The sequence below is a fragment of the Cryptomeria japonica genome, chromosome 4, assembly GCF_030272615.1.
Source record: "Cryptomeria japonica chromosome 4, Sugi_1.0, whole genome shotgun sequence".
In the NCBI taxonomy this organism is placed as follows: domain Eukaryota; kingdom Viridiplantae; phylum Streptophyta; class Pinopsida; order Cupressales; family Cupressaceae; genus Cryptomeria; species Cryptomeria japonica.
In genome coordinates this window covers 567,889,692-567,908,307 of record NC_081408.1, presented here as the reverse complement: position 1 = coordinate 567,908,307, position 18,616 = coordinate 567,889,692, and the positions used below count along the sequence as shown (strand labels likewise).

The 18,616-nt window shown below is 34.5% G+C and overlaps 1 protein-coding gene across 1 annotated transcript; it reads left to right on the top strand.

Annotated features, from left to right (window-relative positions):
* Positions 1-6,475: 6,475 nt before the first annotated feature.
* Positions 6,476-7,612, top strand: LOC131875207 (BTB/POZ domain-containing protein At5g60050-like). Its single transcript, XM_059219266.1, has one exon. It carries the CDS (start codon positions 6,476-6,478, stop codon positions 7,610-7,612), a length of 1,137 nt encoding a protein of 378 aa, XP_059075249.1.
* The last annotated feature ends 11,004 nt before the right edge of the window (positions 7,613-18,616 follow it).

Here is an 18,616-nt window from a genome sequence, read left to right as displayed (position 1 = left end):
TAAAATGTACATAACAAATATTTTAATAAATATGTATTCTTATTTAATTGTGTATCTTTGTTTTTGGTTTTTTTATTAGCTTCAATTCAAACTATCTTAAATTTGGATTCTCATTTAGAAAGTTATCTATCAAGATTCTAACCCTTATATCTCATTAAAAAATGTGTTTAGAGTTATGTTCCACGGAGTTTCGGGGACGAGGATGGTAGGGGATGCCGGGATGTGTTTCCGGTACGGGGATACTTTTGGGTCATTTTCGAGGGGATGGCAGAGGATGACTGTTAAAAAAATAGGGAGGTTTTTACAAATATAGAGAAATTTCAAATATGTATATCATAACAATGGCAAAGCATTCATCATAGACATTAATACATTGCATTAGACTTGAATTGAGATTCCACAAGAGAATTGACAAACATTTTACCAAAATTCAAATGCTTTTATCAATCATTGCCAACAAACATGTCATAAACATCCATAACTATGAGATGACATAAACTGTAAATAAAAAAGTTTAAACACAGAAGTCCATAATCAGTTGTCTATCATAATGTCAAGACTCGGGATAAACTAAGAAAATATATGGCTGTCCATAATCAACACATGGTAGGTCTAAGACTACGAGTCTAAATCAAGATCTGAGCAATCTTGGAGGTGTCTTGTCCTCCTCAACTTGCATAGCATCTTCAGGATTGCCATCCCAACGTAAGGCTGGAGTCTGACGATACTCGGGAGTTTGGCGATCTTGTAGCCGCAATGCACTGTGAATAGCTGCTAACTTCTCTGATCGTCTAGAGGTAAGGTGGTTCCTCTTGACTGATTGGATGAAGCTATATGTGGATCAATTCCTCTTTCACCTGTTGTTCACTCCTTAACCAGTTGCTTCTTCTCTTCTTGCTTCTCTTTTCCTATTTTGCAAATATCAAAATGAGTTTTTTTCTTCCTTTTGTTTGTTTTATGCATTAGATTAAGGTTTGTTATATTTTAATGTTTATTTGGGGTCTTGGTGGGGCTAGTCGAACCTCTATTGTAAATTAAAAATATGTTTATTTATTTATTTTGGACTTATAAAAATTCTAGGCCATAGGGGACGACCAGCTGTCCTAGGGACAGTTGGCCGTCCTTTGCCATCCCCTACTGCCCAATAGTCGTCCCTGAAACATCCCTTGTGTTTTTGCCAAAAAGGGGATGCTTAGGAAACGACAAATTCTCGGCTTCGCATCCCTGTTTCGTCCCCGGTACTGGTACGAGGGAAAAAGGGCAGGGGACGCATCCCCGTGGAACATAGGTTTAGAGGGAAGAAAAATTCTAGGGGAATGAGGTCAACTTGTCACAAGATTGCACCCTCTCTCTCTTCCCTCTCTCTTTCTCTCTCTATGTAAGGATATTAAATCCTCAATTAACCAAAAAAAAGGGAAATGGCACAGATATGAAAATTTCATCATTACATTTTACCCCCACTTCGAGGTACAATATATCCTAAAATGATCACGAATGCATTTCAAAATATGTTGTACTTACAAACATGCATATAAAGAAAATTTTCAGATTTATAAATATATCAAATAAGACACATTGTGAGTCCTTCATCCTAACACACACAAATCAATTAAGCTGATTAGAAGCCACTAACATTTTTTTTATTGGTACGTCGATAATTTTGAGCCTAGCTCGAGTCAAGTGAGATCACAAACGAGTGAACTCATCTCTAGCATGAATGCACCAACATCAACATGATGGATCACTTTGTCACTTGGCATGAATGCTATCAACATCAATGAGAAAGCTCAAACTTGTTAGCACATTAAATCAATGAAGGCACAAAGCCTATGATCACAATAGCCAAACAAAGGTTTGAACTTTGGTGGCAACAACAATGCAATGCCTTAACCATCACAGCATGCCATGAATGACAAACAACTAACATTTTAATACCTCTTGTTCCCTTTGTTTGCTTATTTTTGCATGTTAAATTGTTTTTTCTCCTAGATACATGATTTATTATTTGTTTGGAAACTTAATATTATTTTCAATAAGCTCTCAATTATAGATCATTCAATTTGATCCAAGACTATTGACCAACCATATCTATAGAATGAGTTTGAATACTATATAATATTATTACTTGTACTATAATAGGTGAACTACTAACATGTTGTAAGGTGATGCTAATAGAGATATATGTGTAGGCTCTAGCTATTCTAACTCCAAAAATGCCCCAACCGTATTGTTGTACACCGAAAATAATTTTCGTATTATGCAACATGGGGGTTAGTGGCTGCAGGCTTCTGCCGAGTCCCGCAACCATTTTGTGCCTATTCTACAATTTTTCTGTTTGCATAACACAAAAGTTATGCGTCGTACGACATCGCGGTTTTGGAGCCAATTAGTCGCGTCCATATGGGTAAGTGTCAGAAGTTGGGTTCATATTTTAGCTAAATAGTGGAAGTGTTTTGCCTAAAAATTGAAGTTTGTCATATTTGGAATACAAATTTGAAGCAATTACATGTTGAATCTTAAGAAAGTCCAGCAATATGAAATGTAGGATTTTGAGTAGTTTTCAAATATGTAATTTATTCTCATACCCTAATGATACAACTTAATTTTGTATAGAATGTACAAAAATCATCATTTTAGGGTCTTAACATGCACGTGTATTATGGAACCATAATTTAGTCTAAATGAAAGTATTTTTCTAATTCCTTTTAAGGAAAATATGTGTATTATTGTAACGTTTGATGAGGATATATATATTTTATAATTTTTCTAAATATATCTATTAATTAATTTTTTTATTAGCCTTAATTGCTATTTTTAAAAACCCTTCATTTGCAACCAACATAATTTGAGCTAAACTAATCATAAAATGATCATTTTTTCTTGTTGTGTAAAATATGATGCCTAGATTGATGACATGTAATTAAAAACAAACTTTAAAAATTAAAAGTTATTTAAAAATATTGATACATGAAGCTTCAAGTTTATGAACCACTTTTCTTAAAAAGTAAGTAATAAATAGAAAAATATGTCCAATCATTAAAATTACATATTTGAAAACTAGACATCATCATTTATAATGTTTTTAACTTTCATCATATTTTTTAAAGTCCTTAGACATATTGTGAAAGCCAATTTTTCTTTTGCTATTTTCATAATATTGTACTTGTAGGTCTACCGATGAGATTTGGGTTTCCAAGCCTAAAAAGTAAGCAAAACCATGAGTTTCAAATTTTAAATTGTATGAAATGTGCACTTGCTCCAAAATACATAGTTATTCTATAAAGGAGTGAGAATATGATGTAAACGGAATGATGTATCTGATTTAAAATACCAAAATCGCCAGTTTCATATGGGTATAAATTTAGGTTTGGGAGCTCAATCCTAAACAAGTACCTATATTTTACAAAATAGATACTCATTCTTATCGGTAGTTGTGTTAAAAATAAAAAATGGGCACCTGTTTCACATGGGTATAAATTTAGGTTTGGGAGCTCAATCCTAAACAAGTACCTATATTTTACAAAATAGATACTCATTCTTATCGGTAGTTGTGTTAAAAATAAAAAATGGGCACCTGTTTCACATGGGTATAAATTTAGGTTTGGGAGCTCAATCCTAAACAAGTACCTATATTTTACAAAATAGATACTCATTCTTATCGGTAGTTGTGTTAAAAATAAAAATGGGCACCTGTTTCATATGGGTATAAATTTAGGTTTGAGAGCTCAATCCTAAACAAGTACCTATATTTTACAAAATAGATACTCATTCTTGTTGGAATTTTTTTCACACTCAACATTTCCACTAAAAATAGACCCATTAACTTGCACTTACCCGTAACAATTATCTATAGATAATGATTGTCTCTTAAAATATTCTTACTTTTGAAACCTTGAAAGATGAAATTACATATGATTTAATTTTTATAGAACAATGACATAATATAGTATGATTATGGTACTAGAACCATTAAATCATATTGTAATAAACATTATTCTATTTTAGCCAAAAACTACTTTCTTTTGTCATTTCAGGATTACATGGACATTAACAATTCTAATGGGTTCAAATATTTCGAATATAAATATTTTGTTTTCCTCCTAGGAGAGGTTAGAGATATCATTGTCAACGAATTAGCTTCCAAAAATGTGATTCTATACAAGGAGGACGATGAGCTTCTATGGTGTGGAGCAAAATCTAATGAATACTCCCAATACAATCTTCTATGGAGAAAACGTTGGATTGACCTACTGATCTATGTTGCTACTCAAATGTACTCCCTAGGCCCGGAGCCTTTGCTTTGGCTGCCCTGCATCGTCAAATTCTCACTGGGGACAAAATTAAGAAAACGGGCTTGTTGGTCCTCATCACTGCCCTTTATCTGAAGAAAATGAAGTGGATGTAGACTACCTCCTGTTTTAGATAAGATTGATGACTGGGATGAACTGGGAAATATCCCATTGGCAGATTGTGATCCAATACTCCTAGAATGAAACATTAGCGAGAACAGACTATCCTACGGACTAGATGTGTCATGGTAATGGAATGAGAGTCACGTATTTCTCTTGGGGAAAGGAAACAGAACATTGTTTCTCCTCAAATTCCAAATGTTGAGTATGGATTCCAATGTTTGCCTTAATCCTTGGTTGGTGTTTCGGATAATGGCATAGAGAGCATTTTATATATGTGATGTAAGTGTGAATTATTCTTTGTGTGATGCACACATAAGTTAGTCAATATGTGTACCTATGATGTGGGCATGAACTAGGTGTATGTTTCAGCTAACTTCATGTGTACCTATGAGGTGTATAAGAGCTCATCACTTATATATATATGGAAAACAAGTTGGAGTTATCTACATTAAGTATAGATAATGTATACTTGATCTATCATTGTGTGTTGGAATGATATGATCTTTATGCGATTTGGTGTGTGCTCATACACTAATGCTGTTATGGAATCAACACTTGATCATACTTTGTTTGATATCGTTCTATTGAATTCAGATTTAATTGAAAGTGTAATCTCAATGAATAGTTTTGTTTAAAAGTGATGTCAAAGATCTCATCCTAGATAGGAAGATGTAATTTTTCTATTACTAGTGTATGAACTATGAAAGCTTTGATATCCAAAGGGGTACGCAGATAAAGATATTATGAATGAACACTTGAGGTTTAGGCTGGGGTCTAGGGATAACCCTAACATGTGAACCTTACCATATTCTAGTGTGAATTTGAGTTGTGGCATCGAGTTATCACCATAATTGTGGATAGAAAATTATGAAGTTGAGAGTCCTAAATTTGATGGAAGACACTTGGTTGATTACGTTAGTACTTGTGACAAATTAAAAAATAGAATTTTAATAGTAATTGAAGGATAATTATTACAACATGGCTAAATGGAGATAGGTGCATATATATATTCGATGAGTATATAAGGATATGTGTGTAAATGAATAGAAGGCTAGAGGACTATATCTAACCTCATACAAGGTTGTGATATTTATCGCAATATATATGCATCACGAAATTTCTTTAAAATAGACACAAAACTAAATGAAAAATGACGTAAATATACAAATATTACAATTATAAAATAATTTTAAAAATTAGAAAATCAAATTTTCATTATAACATAAAAAATTAGTGAAACTTGAATTCCCTAAAAAAATAGCAATGTCAAAAGTAAAATTAAGACATACAACATTTATAAAATAAGATTGAAAAATGTATAAAAAAACATAACACATGAACATGTGCCTTCTTTTTAAAAAATAATAGATGAGTGATTGTTGAGCCAAAGCATCTACAATGTTGAAAACATAGCAAATACAAATATAAGTTTCTAAGAAACCATGGATAAAGTTTCACATGTATTTTATAATTTTACAATATAGTTTTTACTTCACTATTTTTAAATTTAAAAATAAATATTGTATCTCCAGAATTATAATTAATTTCTGAATTCAACTGTATAAGAACTTTTACATCAACGTTTCCCTAAACCATAGTCAGAATGAAAAAAACAGTTAAAAAAACCAAAAAAAAAAACCATAATATAGTAATAAGAAGTTTGCAAACATTCTAAGTCACTTGTTTTCCAAAGTAATACCTAGCAAGTTTGCTTTTATTAAAAGCAGTCATGCATACTTTCCTTCCTACTGAAGCACGCGTATATGTCAAATCCAAAGCAGAGGCAATCTACTCTTTTAAAAAGGTGGGCATACCATGTAACTGCTGTATACTTGATTCCAAACTAAAGTATTTGGAAAAGAACATTACTATCATACCCGCATTCAATCAACTTGGAATGACATTGCTATTCAATTCCCCTCTCTAAATCTAGACTCTCTAATTGTTGAACCGTTTGATATTTATCTAGAATATAAGAAAACCTGAAATCATCTCTGTTCCTGCCCAACTTATATAGTTAGAAAAGGTTCATCGATTTTCCAATAGTTGTATCCATTTATGCAATGGCAGAACCTCAGCTTCGATTCGGAGATCAAAGCTCTGCTAATGTTAAATTGTATTTAGCACCCTCAGATGAGGAAGAGTACAGAAAAGATCCAGTTTATCTCCATTCTCAGATTCTGAAAAGATCCACGTTTTTTGATCCAGAGTTATCCGAGTGCTCTCCACTGGATAAAACAACCGAATTATGGGTAACTACTCCTCACAACTTTGATCACTATTTAAAATGCATTCACCTAATGTATGGTGAAACTGTGAATTTCTCCAATATTGAGGAATGCCTGGCCATTCTGTCAGTTGCTTCTGAAATGTTGGTTGATGATGGAATCAACGAATGCATGGAATATTTGGAAGCAGTTCGTTGGAGTCCTGAGGAAGAGACCCAAATTCGAAAAATTCTCTCTCCTCTGGAATTGAAACTTTTGCCAGATTTGGCTGCCAGGATTCATCAGGAGGATGACAACCATAAAAATTTTGTGGATCAGAGCATCCAAGAAATAGTGTCTTTTATTAAAGGCGGTGACTACAATTTATCCACTCAAAAAACTGTGGAGATATATTTGGTGGGGATGTTAGATGGAAATACATCTAGAGATGTTATGGATGTATGTGGGCGTGTGATTTTGCAAGAGTTCAAAGCAGCCATGGATTCTCGTGATCTCTCATCTCTATTGACATTGTTTCAACTTATTCAGCACTGTGAGGGAGAAATAATCAAAGCTGCAATGAAAGCATTTTGTGAAGATGCACAGTTTACAGAGTTCGTGAAGCAGCAGAAAAACTTATACTATTCCAATTTGTTGGGCATTATCAATCCAAATGTGTTAGAGATTTTGATGGGTTTTATGAAGGCAACAGGAGATGGGAACATAATAATTTCAAGAGCTTGTCGAGTTTCTTTTCTCATGACTTGGGTTCCAATCATGGGACGACTGTGTTGTGATGGCAGCCGAGGGCAAATTGCAGAGGTTGATAAAGCAGTGCTTAATGTGGTTGAGAGCCTCCCTCCACTGGACAAGAAACGTATTTGTGTGGTATGGGCAGAGGTTTATAGATTGAATAAGATCAACTTTGCTACACCATTTTTACTTTGTCTCGAGATGTGCAATATGCCCATTTCCAAATCTGTAGCCAAGTAGTTGTGTATTGTGTTTTATTGAATCTTGAATCATCGTTTGGGTGATTTTGAGACATTTGGACTACGGTGTAATCTTTGGTGTATAGCTACTGTTTTACAAACTCCAGTGTAGATTTTGGTCTACAGCTACTGCTTTTATCTTTGGTAGCACTTGAATTTGGGTTACCATAGTTTGTATTTTAATCACAGAAAATATGAAATTAAGATCAATTTTTTTTTTCAATTATGTTTTAAAAGTTGAGAAATGTGAGATGAAGATAGTCAGGGTATGCCAAAAGGAAAGTAATAGAACATATATGTACAATGGGAGAAGGAAAGTGTAAGAAAAATCTGAGTTAAAAATATCTTTTAAATTTTATATAGTAGTTGGTTATATAGAGAATCAAGAAAAGAATATCAACAAGCAAACTTAAAGGAAATGCATATTTGATTCTTAACTTATAATGAATTCATAATTCTTAAATAAAGAAGATGAAGTCTAAAAAGTAATGTGATATAAGTGGATAAAAATAAATTGTAATAATGTAGATAAAAAGTTTGACATTAATAATGTTTATTGGGTGTTTAGTTTCTTTTGTTTATATATATATATAATAAGTAATATAATTGCAACATAGATAAATATAATAATGTAATAATTTTCATTTATTTATTTTTTATTGCATATAAGGAGTTAACTGATACAAAAAACTGTCATTACCAGTATCTTATTGATTACAACTGAGTTTACATATGAATCGTTGATCCAGAAAAAATTATAGAAGTCTATAAACAAAACTATACAAGACTTTCATATATTTGTAGTATGTAATATCCAGATCACATCTGCTCATGGTCCTGAAATGCTTCCATCTAGGTTGTCCACCCTAGAGGGCCTTCCATCCACACAGCCTGCTTACCATACCATCAAGTAATTGACTAAGCATCTGAATGTGTTCCTTCACTGGGTCTTTGGTTTTCCCAATCTCTAACCCAAGGCTCTCCAATGCTAAATCAACATACTGGTGTTCCCTTGCAGCCTGCCTCCACTTGTACCCATTCTCCAACTCATGTACGAACATCTTGGCTTGTCCGTCTTTTAAGAATCTAAGGAATTTGTTTTTCTCAATGTTCATTGTAACCGATACTTGCAAAAAAATGCGATGAAGAGTGAGTCCACGAAATGACTCAGTAAGGGCCCTAGCTTTACCTTGGAACTTATCTTCATTTCTAATTTTCCATATATACCATAAAATTTCAGTGGATAGAATATGCCAAAATAGGTTAGTATCCTTTTTCAAGCCTTTAATGTGCCCAGTGAGAATATCTAGAATAAGAATCTGATTAGGAATAGAGATACCAAACGACAACCATATTTCTCTAGCAATATTACACTCAAAGAAAATGTGCCTAATAGACTCAGGTACTCTACACATGTTGCAAATATCACTATTATTATGATATTTTCTGAATGGCAGCCTGTTAATAATCATCAGCCATTTAAAACATTTTTTCTTGGGAGTAACAGGACTGCTCCATAGTCATGAGAATATCTTCTGCCACTGTTTCACAGAGAGGTGTGCATACCACAAAGTGTTAGCATACATTATAATAGATTCATCATATGTGAGGGTATTATAAACATTAATAGCTTTGATATTGGACACATAAATATTATTATTCCACATAAGATCAGTACATCTTTCATTAATAATCTTGCAGCTTTTAGGCAAATGCAGTTCTATACAGGCATGTTTCACCATATTGTAGGTTCTCTTTTAGGAATTATGCAGATCATATCTAACTCTAAGGGCATCCTAGCTAATAAGCCTATCGTTCTCAATAACGTCTTTAAAGAAACAAATACCTTTAATGGCCTAGGATTTAGCAGAGCACCCTTGAGTGAGCGCGAGAGGTTTAAAGGAATGGAGAAGGTTCCACCAGATAGACCTTTCCCCATGGATGTGGTCATTGTTGCTGGCCCTACTATTAGTGATGAAAGGTCTAATACTTTCCTAGGCTTTCCAAATAGACTTAAAGACACTTGAACCTTGCACTGAGACTGCAAATCCTCCAGCCACTAGGTCACAAAAGGGTAGAGATTTCTAGGATTTAGCCTTCTTAGGAACAACTCTCATGATGTTGTTTCTGACCAGAATTTTCCATGGCTCACTACCATCAAAAGCCTGGAAGATCCATTTTGCAGCAAGAGCAACCCCTTGTATTCTCAGGTCTTTTAACTTGAGCCCTCCCAGACTCTTCTCTATGTGGCACCACCCCCACTTAACAGAGTGTATCTTTTTATTTCCTTTCCCGTCATACCATAGGAAGTTCCTTATAGCTTTTTGTATTTCTAGGATTTGATAGTTGGAGAAAATCCAAACAGAGGAATAGTAAATGTTGTATTAGGGTAGAATTTTTTGACAGACTTGCACTCTACCAGCATTTGATAGATACCTATTATTCCATTTATTGAGCTTCTTGTCAATTTTGCCTCTAACCCATATCCACATCTCCTTGAAAGAGGGGGAGATGGCGAAGGATATCCCCAAGTATCTGACAATCTTGTTAGGCCCCCCCATTGGATTCCAAACTGGTGTAACCAATCCGAAGGCTCCTCCTTCCACCCAAGCAGGGTAGATTTAGTCAGAGAGATTTTTGCCCTTGAGATCTCACCTAAGAACTTAATTTTGCACTCTAGGGCTTCCATGTTTTGCTTGGTAAGTTCAACAAAAAGTGCAATGTCATCAGCAAATTGGGTATTAATCAGTTCAGACCCATCAGGAAGCATAACACCTCCTATTTTAGGGGATATGATATAGTCTCTTAAGATATAGTACAGGGCATCAGAAGCTATAACAAATAGCGTAGGGGCAAGAGGGCAACCATGTCTAATAGACCTACCAAGCATAATAACCTAAGTGAGAGATCCATTAATCTCTACCTATGCAAACGCATCTTTAAGGAGAATCTTCACCCATTTGTGGAATTCCACAGGAAATCCAAAGGCTTCTAGCATCATCAAAATAAACTCCCATTTAACCCTATCATAGGCCTTCTCAAAATCCAAAAGAAACATAGCCACATTTTGCCCTGATACATTTGCCCAGTCCATTGCCTCCCAACTGGTAATTAGCTTTTCCAGTATGAATCTTCCCTTTATGAACCCTGTTTGAGTGGGATAGATGAATTTGGGCAGCACATTCTCTAACCTGAGTGCAAGAGCCTTGGTTATAATTTTATAAGACACATTGAGGAGAATAATGGGTCTCCAATTTTTTATGAGTGACTTGTCCCCTTCTTTGGGTAATAGCTTAATAGTCCCTTTATTGATAACTCCCCTAGAGAACCACTCTCATAGGCCTCAGAATATAGTTCATGGAGGTGTTGGCAAATCCACTCCTCATTAACTTTATAAAATTCAACAGGCAGTCCGTCCGGGCCCGAAGTCTTGTCATTGCTCAAATTTCTAATGGCATTTTTTTAGCTCACCCACAAAGATATTTTCCCTCAATGCTTGTGAGTCCTCCACAGTAATCCTACTAGGCATAATTGCTCTGGATTTCTCTTTGGCTTCCTGTGACTTAAGGGAATCTTCCGAGGAGAAGAGTCCTCTGTAGAAAAGGTTAAAAACCTCTTTAATTTCTTCTATTTCCACTACCTCTTTGTTGTCTACCCATATCCTATCAATCTTTTCTCTAGATTGTTTCTGCTTAAGCATATTGAAAAAGAATTTAGACCCTTTGTCACCGAATTGCATCCACTGACTTCGGGCCCTGATCATTGCACCTTTAATCTTAACCTATTGATGTTTCCTCAGAGCATCCCTCGCCTAAGCAACTTTGTCGGATAATTCCACTTTGCTTGGGCTATTTTGGACATCTACCTCACATCGGTACATTTCATCGATAAGTGTTTTCTCCAATGATCTATAATCTTTAGCTTTTTTTTGCCCAATAGTCTGCAATAGGGTTTGCCAACTCTTAACATTTTGGTTCCATCTGTTTACCTGAGTTTTCAAATCCTTATTTCCTTTGTTGAGTAATCTAATAATTTTTATGGTGACCAACACATCCGGATCCTTAAGGAGATGGGTGTTGAGGATGAATTTATCTCCTTCTTTCCTTTGCTTTGCTAGAGTGTCTTTGAACCTAATTAGGGAAATCACAGGGTGATGGTCCGAGACAGAAACCAACCATACTGTCACAACATTACCGTGATTATCCGGTGTAAAGGAGAATTGATCTCTATCAACATAAAACCTATCTAGTCTACAATAGATTTTATTTTTTCCTCTGGTAATTGCACTAAGTGAACCAAATTCCTTTCGCATCCTTCTTGTTACCAAGTAGGGGGTCAAATAGTTTCCTACAATTCTTCATTCTTTCCCAGTGAAGTTTCTCTGCTCCTTTCCATTCCATAGCTACACCACCACATTTATCCTCATGACTTTCAATCATGTTGAAGTCTCCCCTAATAACCCACGGAATATCAGGGAGGGAGGCAATCCAATCCCATAATTCAGTCCTACCCTTATAGTCATTGGCAGCATAGATTGAGTACACGCTAATGACAGTTTTGTTAATGTCCACTGAGGCCCACACTACTCTATTACATGGTGAGCACCCTTGGTTAACAATGTGATCTTTCCACTTGGAGTTGATGAGAAGCCCAACTCCCCCTCTTCCTTTATTATGGTCTGAACAAATCTTAATAAAATCTTTCCAAATGAATTCTAGATTGACTTCCAAGTAAATTTGACTGCTTTTAATTCTTGTAGCATGACGATATCTGCATCCTTGTGCTGGTTAACAAACTTCCTAACTATCTATTTCCTGTCTGGTGACTCCAGACCTCTAATATTCCATGAGATGCACTTTATCGTAACTAAATGAGAGTTTGTTACTCTTAAGCAGTCTTAAAACACCTGGGAGATCTTTCTTTTCTTTAGTTTTCCTTCTATTGGTTGAACCATTGTTCTTGGAGCCCAGTGGTCTACCTCTTCTTCTTCTGGGTAAAACCTCAGCATTCTCACTATCAGTCATCCACTCCCCTTCTTCGCTAGTGTTTCATTATTTTGAGAGTCATCCTCGAAATCAAGATCCTTATTGGGATCAGGCTGACTAGGGGCCTCTCCACTCTCAGAACAAGGTCTGAGTGCCTTCAAACTATTACAGCTGCTTAGGGTCTCATCCTCAAAAGCTACATGCTTATTAAGCCTAGTATCACTACTATTAGGGTCAGCAACAATGACCTGAATCACACAGTTATCCTCAATTTCAACAAACTTCTTGGGGGGAAGGGAGATGACCGTTTCAGGAGTGGATTCTATAAGAGAGGGGGCTCTTATCGCATTATCAGGGACATAGGTTAAGGCAAGCTCATAGGAAACATTCATATCTGCAGAGTTCTTATGAGTAGCCTTTAAACTCAATGTTCCACTAGGGCTCCCTCCCTTACATTAACTCACCGCTGACACCATCCCTCTCTTCAAAATTCTTAGAAACGGATCTAACATGGGCAGAGGTTGCATTCGAGTTCGAGAGTCTCCTTTTTGGGGGGATTTCCTGCACATCATCTTCCATAGGCGAGACCAAGTTGTTCACCCTAGATGATTTTATGCTTTCTATGCTTAAAGTTATTAGGGTTATTCGCTCTAATTTTCTCTAGAGTCAATTGTTGGGCGTTTTTCCTTTTCCTTTTCCTAGGGTTTTTTCCAACCATCTGAAAACCATCCTGCTGATCTTCACCCATCTATTTCAGGGCTTCCAAAATTGCAGAATGGGAAGCAGGGGCATCATTGGAGTTCCCAATATTTGCATTTTTGTCAGAATCAGGAGACATATTAATCTCTCCATTCATAGTTCTATTGATATTTTTGCTAAGGGAGTCAAGTTTATCCATGAACGGAACTTGGTTTCTGTGGACTGGTGGAGGTTCGTTAGCACCATTACGGGCCTTCTCCATTCCTTTATGTCGATTAACAATGGGGCAATTTTTTTGAATATGTCCCCCTTTTCTGTAGAGGAAGCCTGCATTAATCCCTCCAAGAATTTCAATGGGGCAAGACACAGTTTCACTCCCTAAATCAGTGTTTAATGAATTGGGTAGGTCACGACCAGGGTTAATCGAAACCAGAACCCTCACATCCAAGTGAGGAATAAGGGAGGCCGAATTATCCAACCGGATAGTTTTGCCAATAGGATCAAGAATTTGGGGTATGAATCCCCATAGCAACGGAGGGACATTCTTAACCAGCAACCACCTAGGGCATGAAAGTGCCAAAATTTCCTCATTGACCACTTCAGGAGACAACCCTAGGGCACGGAAGGTACATTTACCCACCGTCCAGTATTGTTTGCTAATGACTTCCATTTGTGCCTTATGATCCTTGAAAAAAACTACGAATAATCCTTTTTGAATTAATCTACAAAATGAAACATGATAACCTAATTTGATATTCCACACATTTCTAAACCCGTCATCAAGAAATTTCCGGGCCAGACATTTATCGACATCAACACCAACAAAGAAAATAACAGTATCTTTTAATCTTATTCTTTTCAAGAGCAATTTCATTACACATTAACTCATTAGGGTCCTTACCTTCTCCACGGGGGCTGCCATTATCTAGAGTCACAAACCTAGCACCCTCTGCGATGGCGTTGAAAGGACGATCAATGACTTCTTTAAATGTTTTCTTTTTTGCATCTTTGGCTCCCGATCTGTTGTTTGTTTTGGAGATGCCTCCGAATGAGCCCTCTATAAATGCACATTAACTGACACACGCAGAGAGGAGCATGGGCGACGACGGGGAAGGACAATCGAAAAAAGAAGACTCAACAAAATAAGAGAAACTTACCAAGAGGCAATAGAAACTTGCCTACGTGGAGGAGGTCGCTTGCTCTCCCCCATGTCAGTGGCTACGACCCCTGCAGCCTCGTGCAAAACCCTGAAGGCGTGACGTAGATGCAGGCGTAGTTGCAGAGCCCTTTCAAGGTTTTTCTCACTTCATCAATATGATATTAATCTAATCTTCATCTATTTAAATTAAATTCTATATAATAGATCTTTTTAAGCTTTTAGGTATGTACTAATTATATATGATCTATAAATTATTTGTTATTTGTCTCATTACCTTTATTTGATATCTTAATCATAAATAATTAGACTATGAAAATCTTCATCAAGATCAAAGGCATAAACGACTAGATTACCACTTCTTATCTTTGGTAGTACTTGAGTTTGGATTACCATAATTCATGTATATTTATCACAAAAAAATACGAATTAAGATCATTTTTTTGCTATCATATTTTAAAGTTGAGAAATGTGAGATGAAGATCATTTTTGTATTTCAACAAGAGTCATTCTGTAGTGTCCTTCCTTGACTTGACTTTTATTTATCTATGACGTTTTGGATTATGCTTATACATGTGTTCAGTTGCTCATCATGATGCTAGACATTATTATACATGTTCAATTTTGATGATTTATATGGATGATGATGCCATCATTATTGATGATGTGATTTGATGGATATATGTGTTTGATGGATTCTATATGCATTACTATGTTGATGGATTATTGATAGTTTATATTGATCATGCATTTGATGTTATTATGGTTACACTAACCCTATTTCATGATTACATATGATGAGTGGACTATGTGATGTGTTTGATCATTGTATGATTGTCTTCGTGAGAGAGATGATGTCACATCACTCATTGCGAGTGAGATGTGTCGTTGTGATTCCCTATCACTTGCCTATTATGATATATATATGTTGTACCGTTGCTTTGTGGTTGCAGGATTTGCGGGGTACCAGAAATCGACTCCACCTGGCTCCACAAGTTTGAGTGTGTCTTTAAATCCCAATGGCATGTGGTTCGAAGATGGCATCAATTCCCTTCACATATTGTAGGTCTAAGTTGTTCACCTTAAGTCATCAATGTCTTGGCGTAATTCGCCATGTTAGTGAGTGAGTTGTGGTTTTGTGAGTATGCTATGCTTATTGATCTATTTGATTAACTAATGCGCAATTATATAGTTATTAATATCTAACTATTGGATTATTGGTATTCAAATTATTTAATTATTTGAGGATTAATGTTTAATTATTTATTTGTGATTTTATGTCTAATCATTTATTGTTGATTCATTAGTTATTTAATATTTAATGTTTATTTATTTATTGTTGGTTTATGGTTTATTTAATATTTATTATTTAATTAATATTGGTGTTAATTATTTATTTATTATTTTTATACCTTAAGGTTAAATAATATTTATTATGGTTATTCATTTTATAAGCCTTTGAGTTATTTATTTGATTACCCATTTTGATTTATTTATTTAATCTTAGCCTATAGTATTTGTACATTTTAATTATTATTTATGTGGGGGTAATCAAGTATCTTATATTATGTCTTTTTACATCCCACTTGTATTTATAATATGTTTTAATATTTCCCCTACCTACCCTTATTCTCATTGGTTGATTTTCAGGTTAGGGTTTTGGTTTGGAGGCTAGGATTTTGGTTTAGTTTTCATTTTATTCGATAGCCTGAGCTTGTTGTCGAGTTACCGTTTTTGAATCTTTTTTGCAAATTTTGATTTTGGGAGCTTGGATTTTGGCTTTGGAGTTTGTTGGATTTTGTGGGCGCTTCTTCAACCTTCTTCCATCCCTTCTAATCCAGGTTGGAGGTCTTTCCTTTGAAGTTTTATTTTTTAGATTTTGTGTATTCTCCGTGTTTGCAAAAAAATGGTTGTATGCGGGTGTTTGGGAAAATTTATATTACCTATAGTTAGACTATAGTTTTGGGGAAAATATTTGCCTGCATAGATTTTATAATATAGTTTAACCTTAGGAAGGGGGAAAATAGTTTATTTCTATTGGCTGGGATTTTTGTCGTGAGCACACGACTCTGTATATTTTGGTATTTTCTTCTGAGATGAAATCTTGTATCTTATCAGTGAAGGTTGTTGTTTTGGCATTTCGTTGAGAGTCTAGGTTCTTTTAGAGGAGATTGGGAAACGTTGTGGTAGTCCTGTGAGTCCTTGGTCTTGCTTTGCTGTGAGAGATACTTCATAGGAGCTTCATATAGACACCTAAAAATGTCTCATTAATCATGTACTAATTATTCATCTAATTGATTAAATACTTCTTTAATTATTTAAATTAGATTAATTAATCTTATTGTTCTAAATTCATATTTCCTCATTTACTAATTATTCTATTTCTATTTCTAATCATTTAATCATTCAACTCTTTTCTAAAATATTAATTGTTTAATTAATTGCGATTTTAATCCTTTAACTTGAATAATTTTTATTATTTAATTAAATTCAATTTCTAAATAATTAAATAGTTTCTTTAAATTATTTAATTAACTAATTAATTTTTCTAATTTCATCAATTCTTCTAATTTCATCATTTCTTCTAAATTCATCTAATTTAAATACATGTGCATGATTTCAAAAATAAAATTGAATTCCAAAGTCAAGTTCTAAATATATTCAAATAACAAGTTGAATTTAAAATAAATTCAATATTTGAATTAAATCTCATGCAAAGATTAAATTGAAAATCAAAGTCAAAGTGCAGGCACATGCTAAATTAATTAATTCAATTAATTGATTAATTAAATCATTATCTTTCCAATCTCTATTTCCATCTTCCACTTTGCTTTTTTCTTAAAAGCTTTCAATCAGTTAACTATTCCATTTATTTTAATTGATCTTTTCAATTAATTGATTAACTACATCATTTCTTTAATTCTCCTCCAAAAATTCTTTTTCCTCTATCAATCAGTTCTTTTCTCAATCAGTTAACTCAATTAACTATTCAATCAATTGTGTTCCACCTCCAAATCAACATTTCAACTATCAATCAACATGTGAGTTCACCTGAGTTCCACCTCTCATTCAATCCTCTCAAAAAATCTATAAATTGAGCATCAATTCCTCATTTTCAATAATCACGATCAATCATAACAATCATGATCAATCAAAACAATCACAAACAATCATGAGAATCACGATCACGAATAATCACAAACTTTAAATCTGTGTCATTTGCAGGTCGCCATCGTAATATCTGAGAACCATCATACCACGAAGAAGAGAAGAACAATGGAAGCCATGTGCAATCATGGGATAGGGAGTCTTAATTGAATATTTTATATTCATATTACTTTGTTTTGCATTACTTCATTGGTTTATTTAGGATTCTTTGATTAGACAGGGATTCATGATTTCCTTATTGATTCTAATTGAATAATGATGAATTTTACATAAACACTTCACTATTTCAATATGAAGTTTGTTGATTGGTTTAAGAGTGTATTTGTTTTCCCCTTCTTGTTTTGAGATTGTTTGTGTGTATTATCTGGCTTATTAGACCCTTTGTGAGTCTTTGTGTGAAGTTTTGACTCCATAGCCGTGAAAGGCATTTTGATGATTAGTCTTTCCATAGTTTACTATTTGTTGTTTCGTTTGTTTCAATCATTCCATATAGTCTGGGTGTCACTTTTCAATTTGGTTTTATGACTTAAGTATTTTGCCTTGATTTTTAAATTGGATTCGAGTTTTTGGCTTTATTTGTCAGTTTTCAATTCCTGAGTCAAATGCGCTAATTATTTTGTTAAATGCGCTAATCTATAAGGTGTATGTGCTAAAACAATAAATATATGGACTTTAGAATGTGTTAAATGCGCTTCAGAATTGATCAAACGTGCCATATAAATTGTCAAATGCGTCATTTTGTTAATCAAATGTACTAATTTGATTTACTTTAGTATTTGTCTGGTTTGGTCAATCTGTGAGGTTGTTTTCTAATTTGAATTGGTACCAGAGGCAATTATGAAGCTTGTTGATGTTTTCCAGTTTTGTATTTTGTCAGATTCGATGATCTTTTTATGGTTTTGCTTCTATAGGTGGTTGTGTTTCACATTTATGGATTTATGCTCTCTTCATGTTGAGAAGTCATGATAGAGAGGGTTGATTTATTGTTCTCAGATCA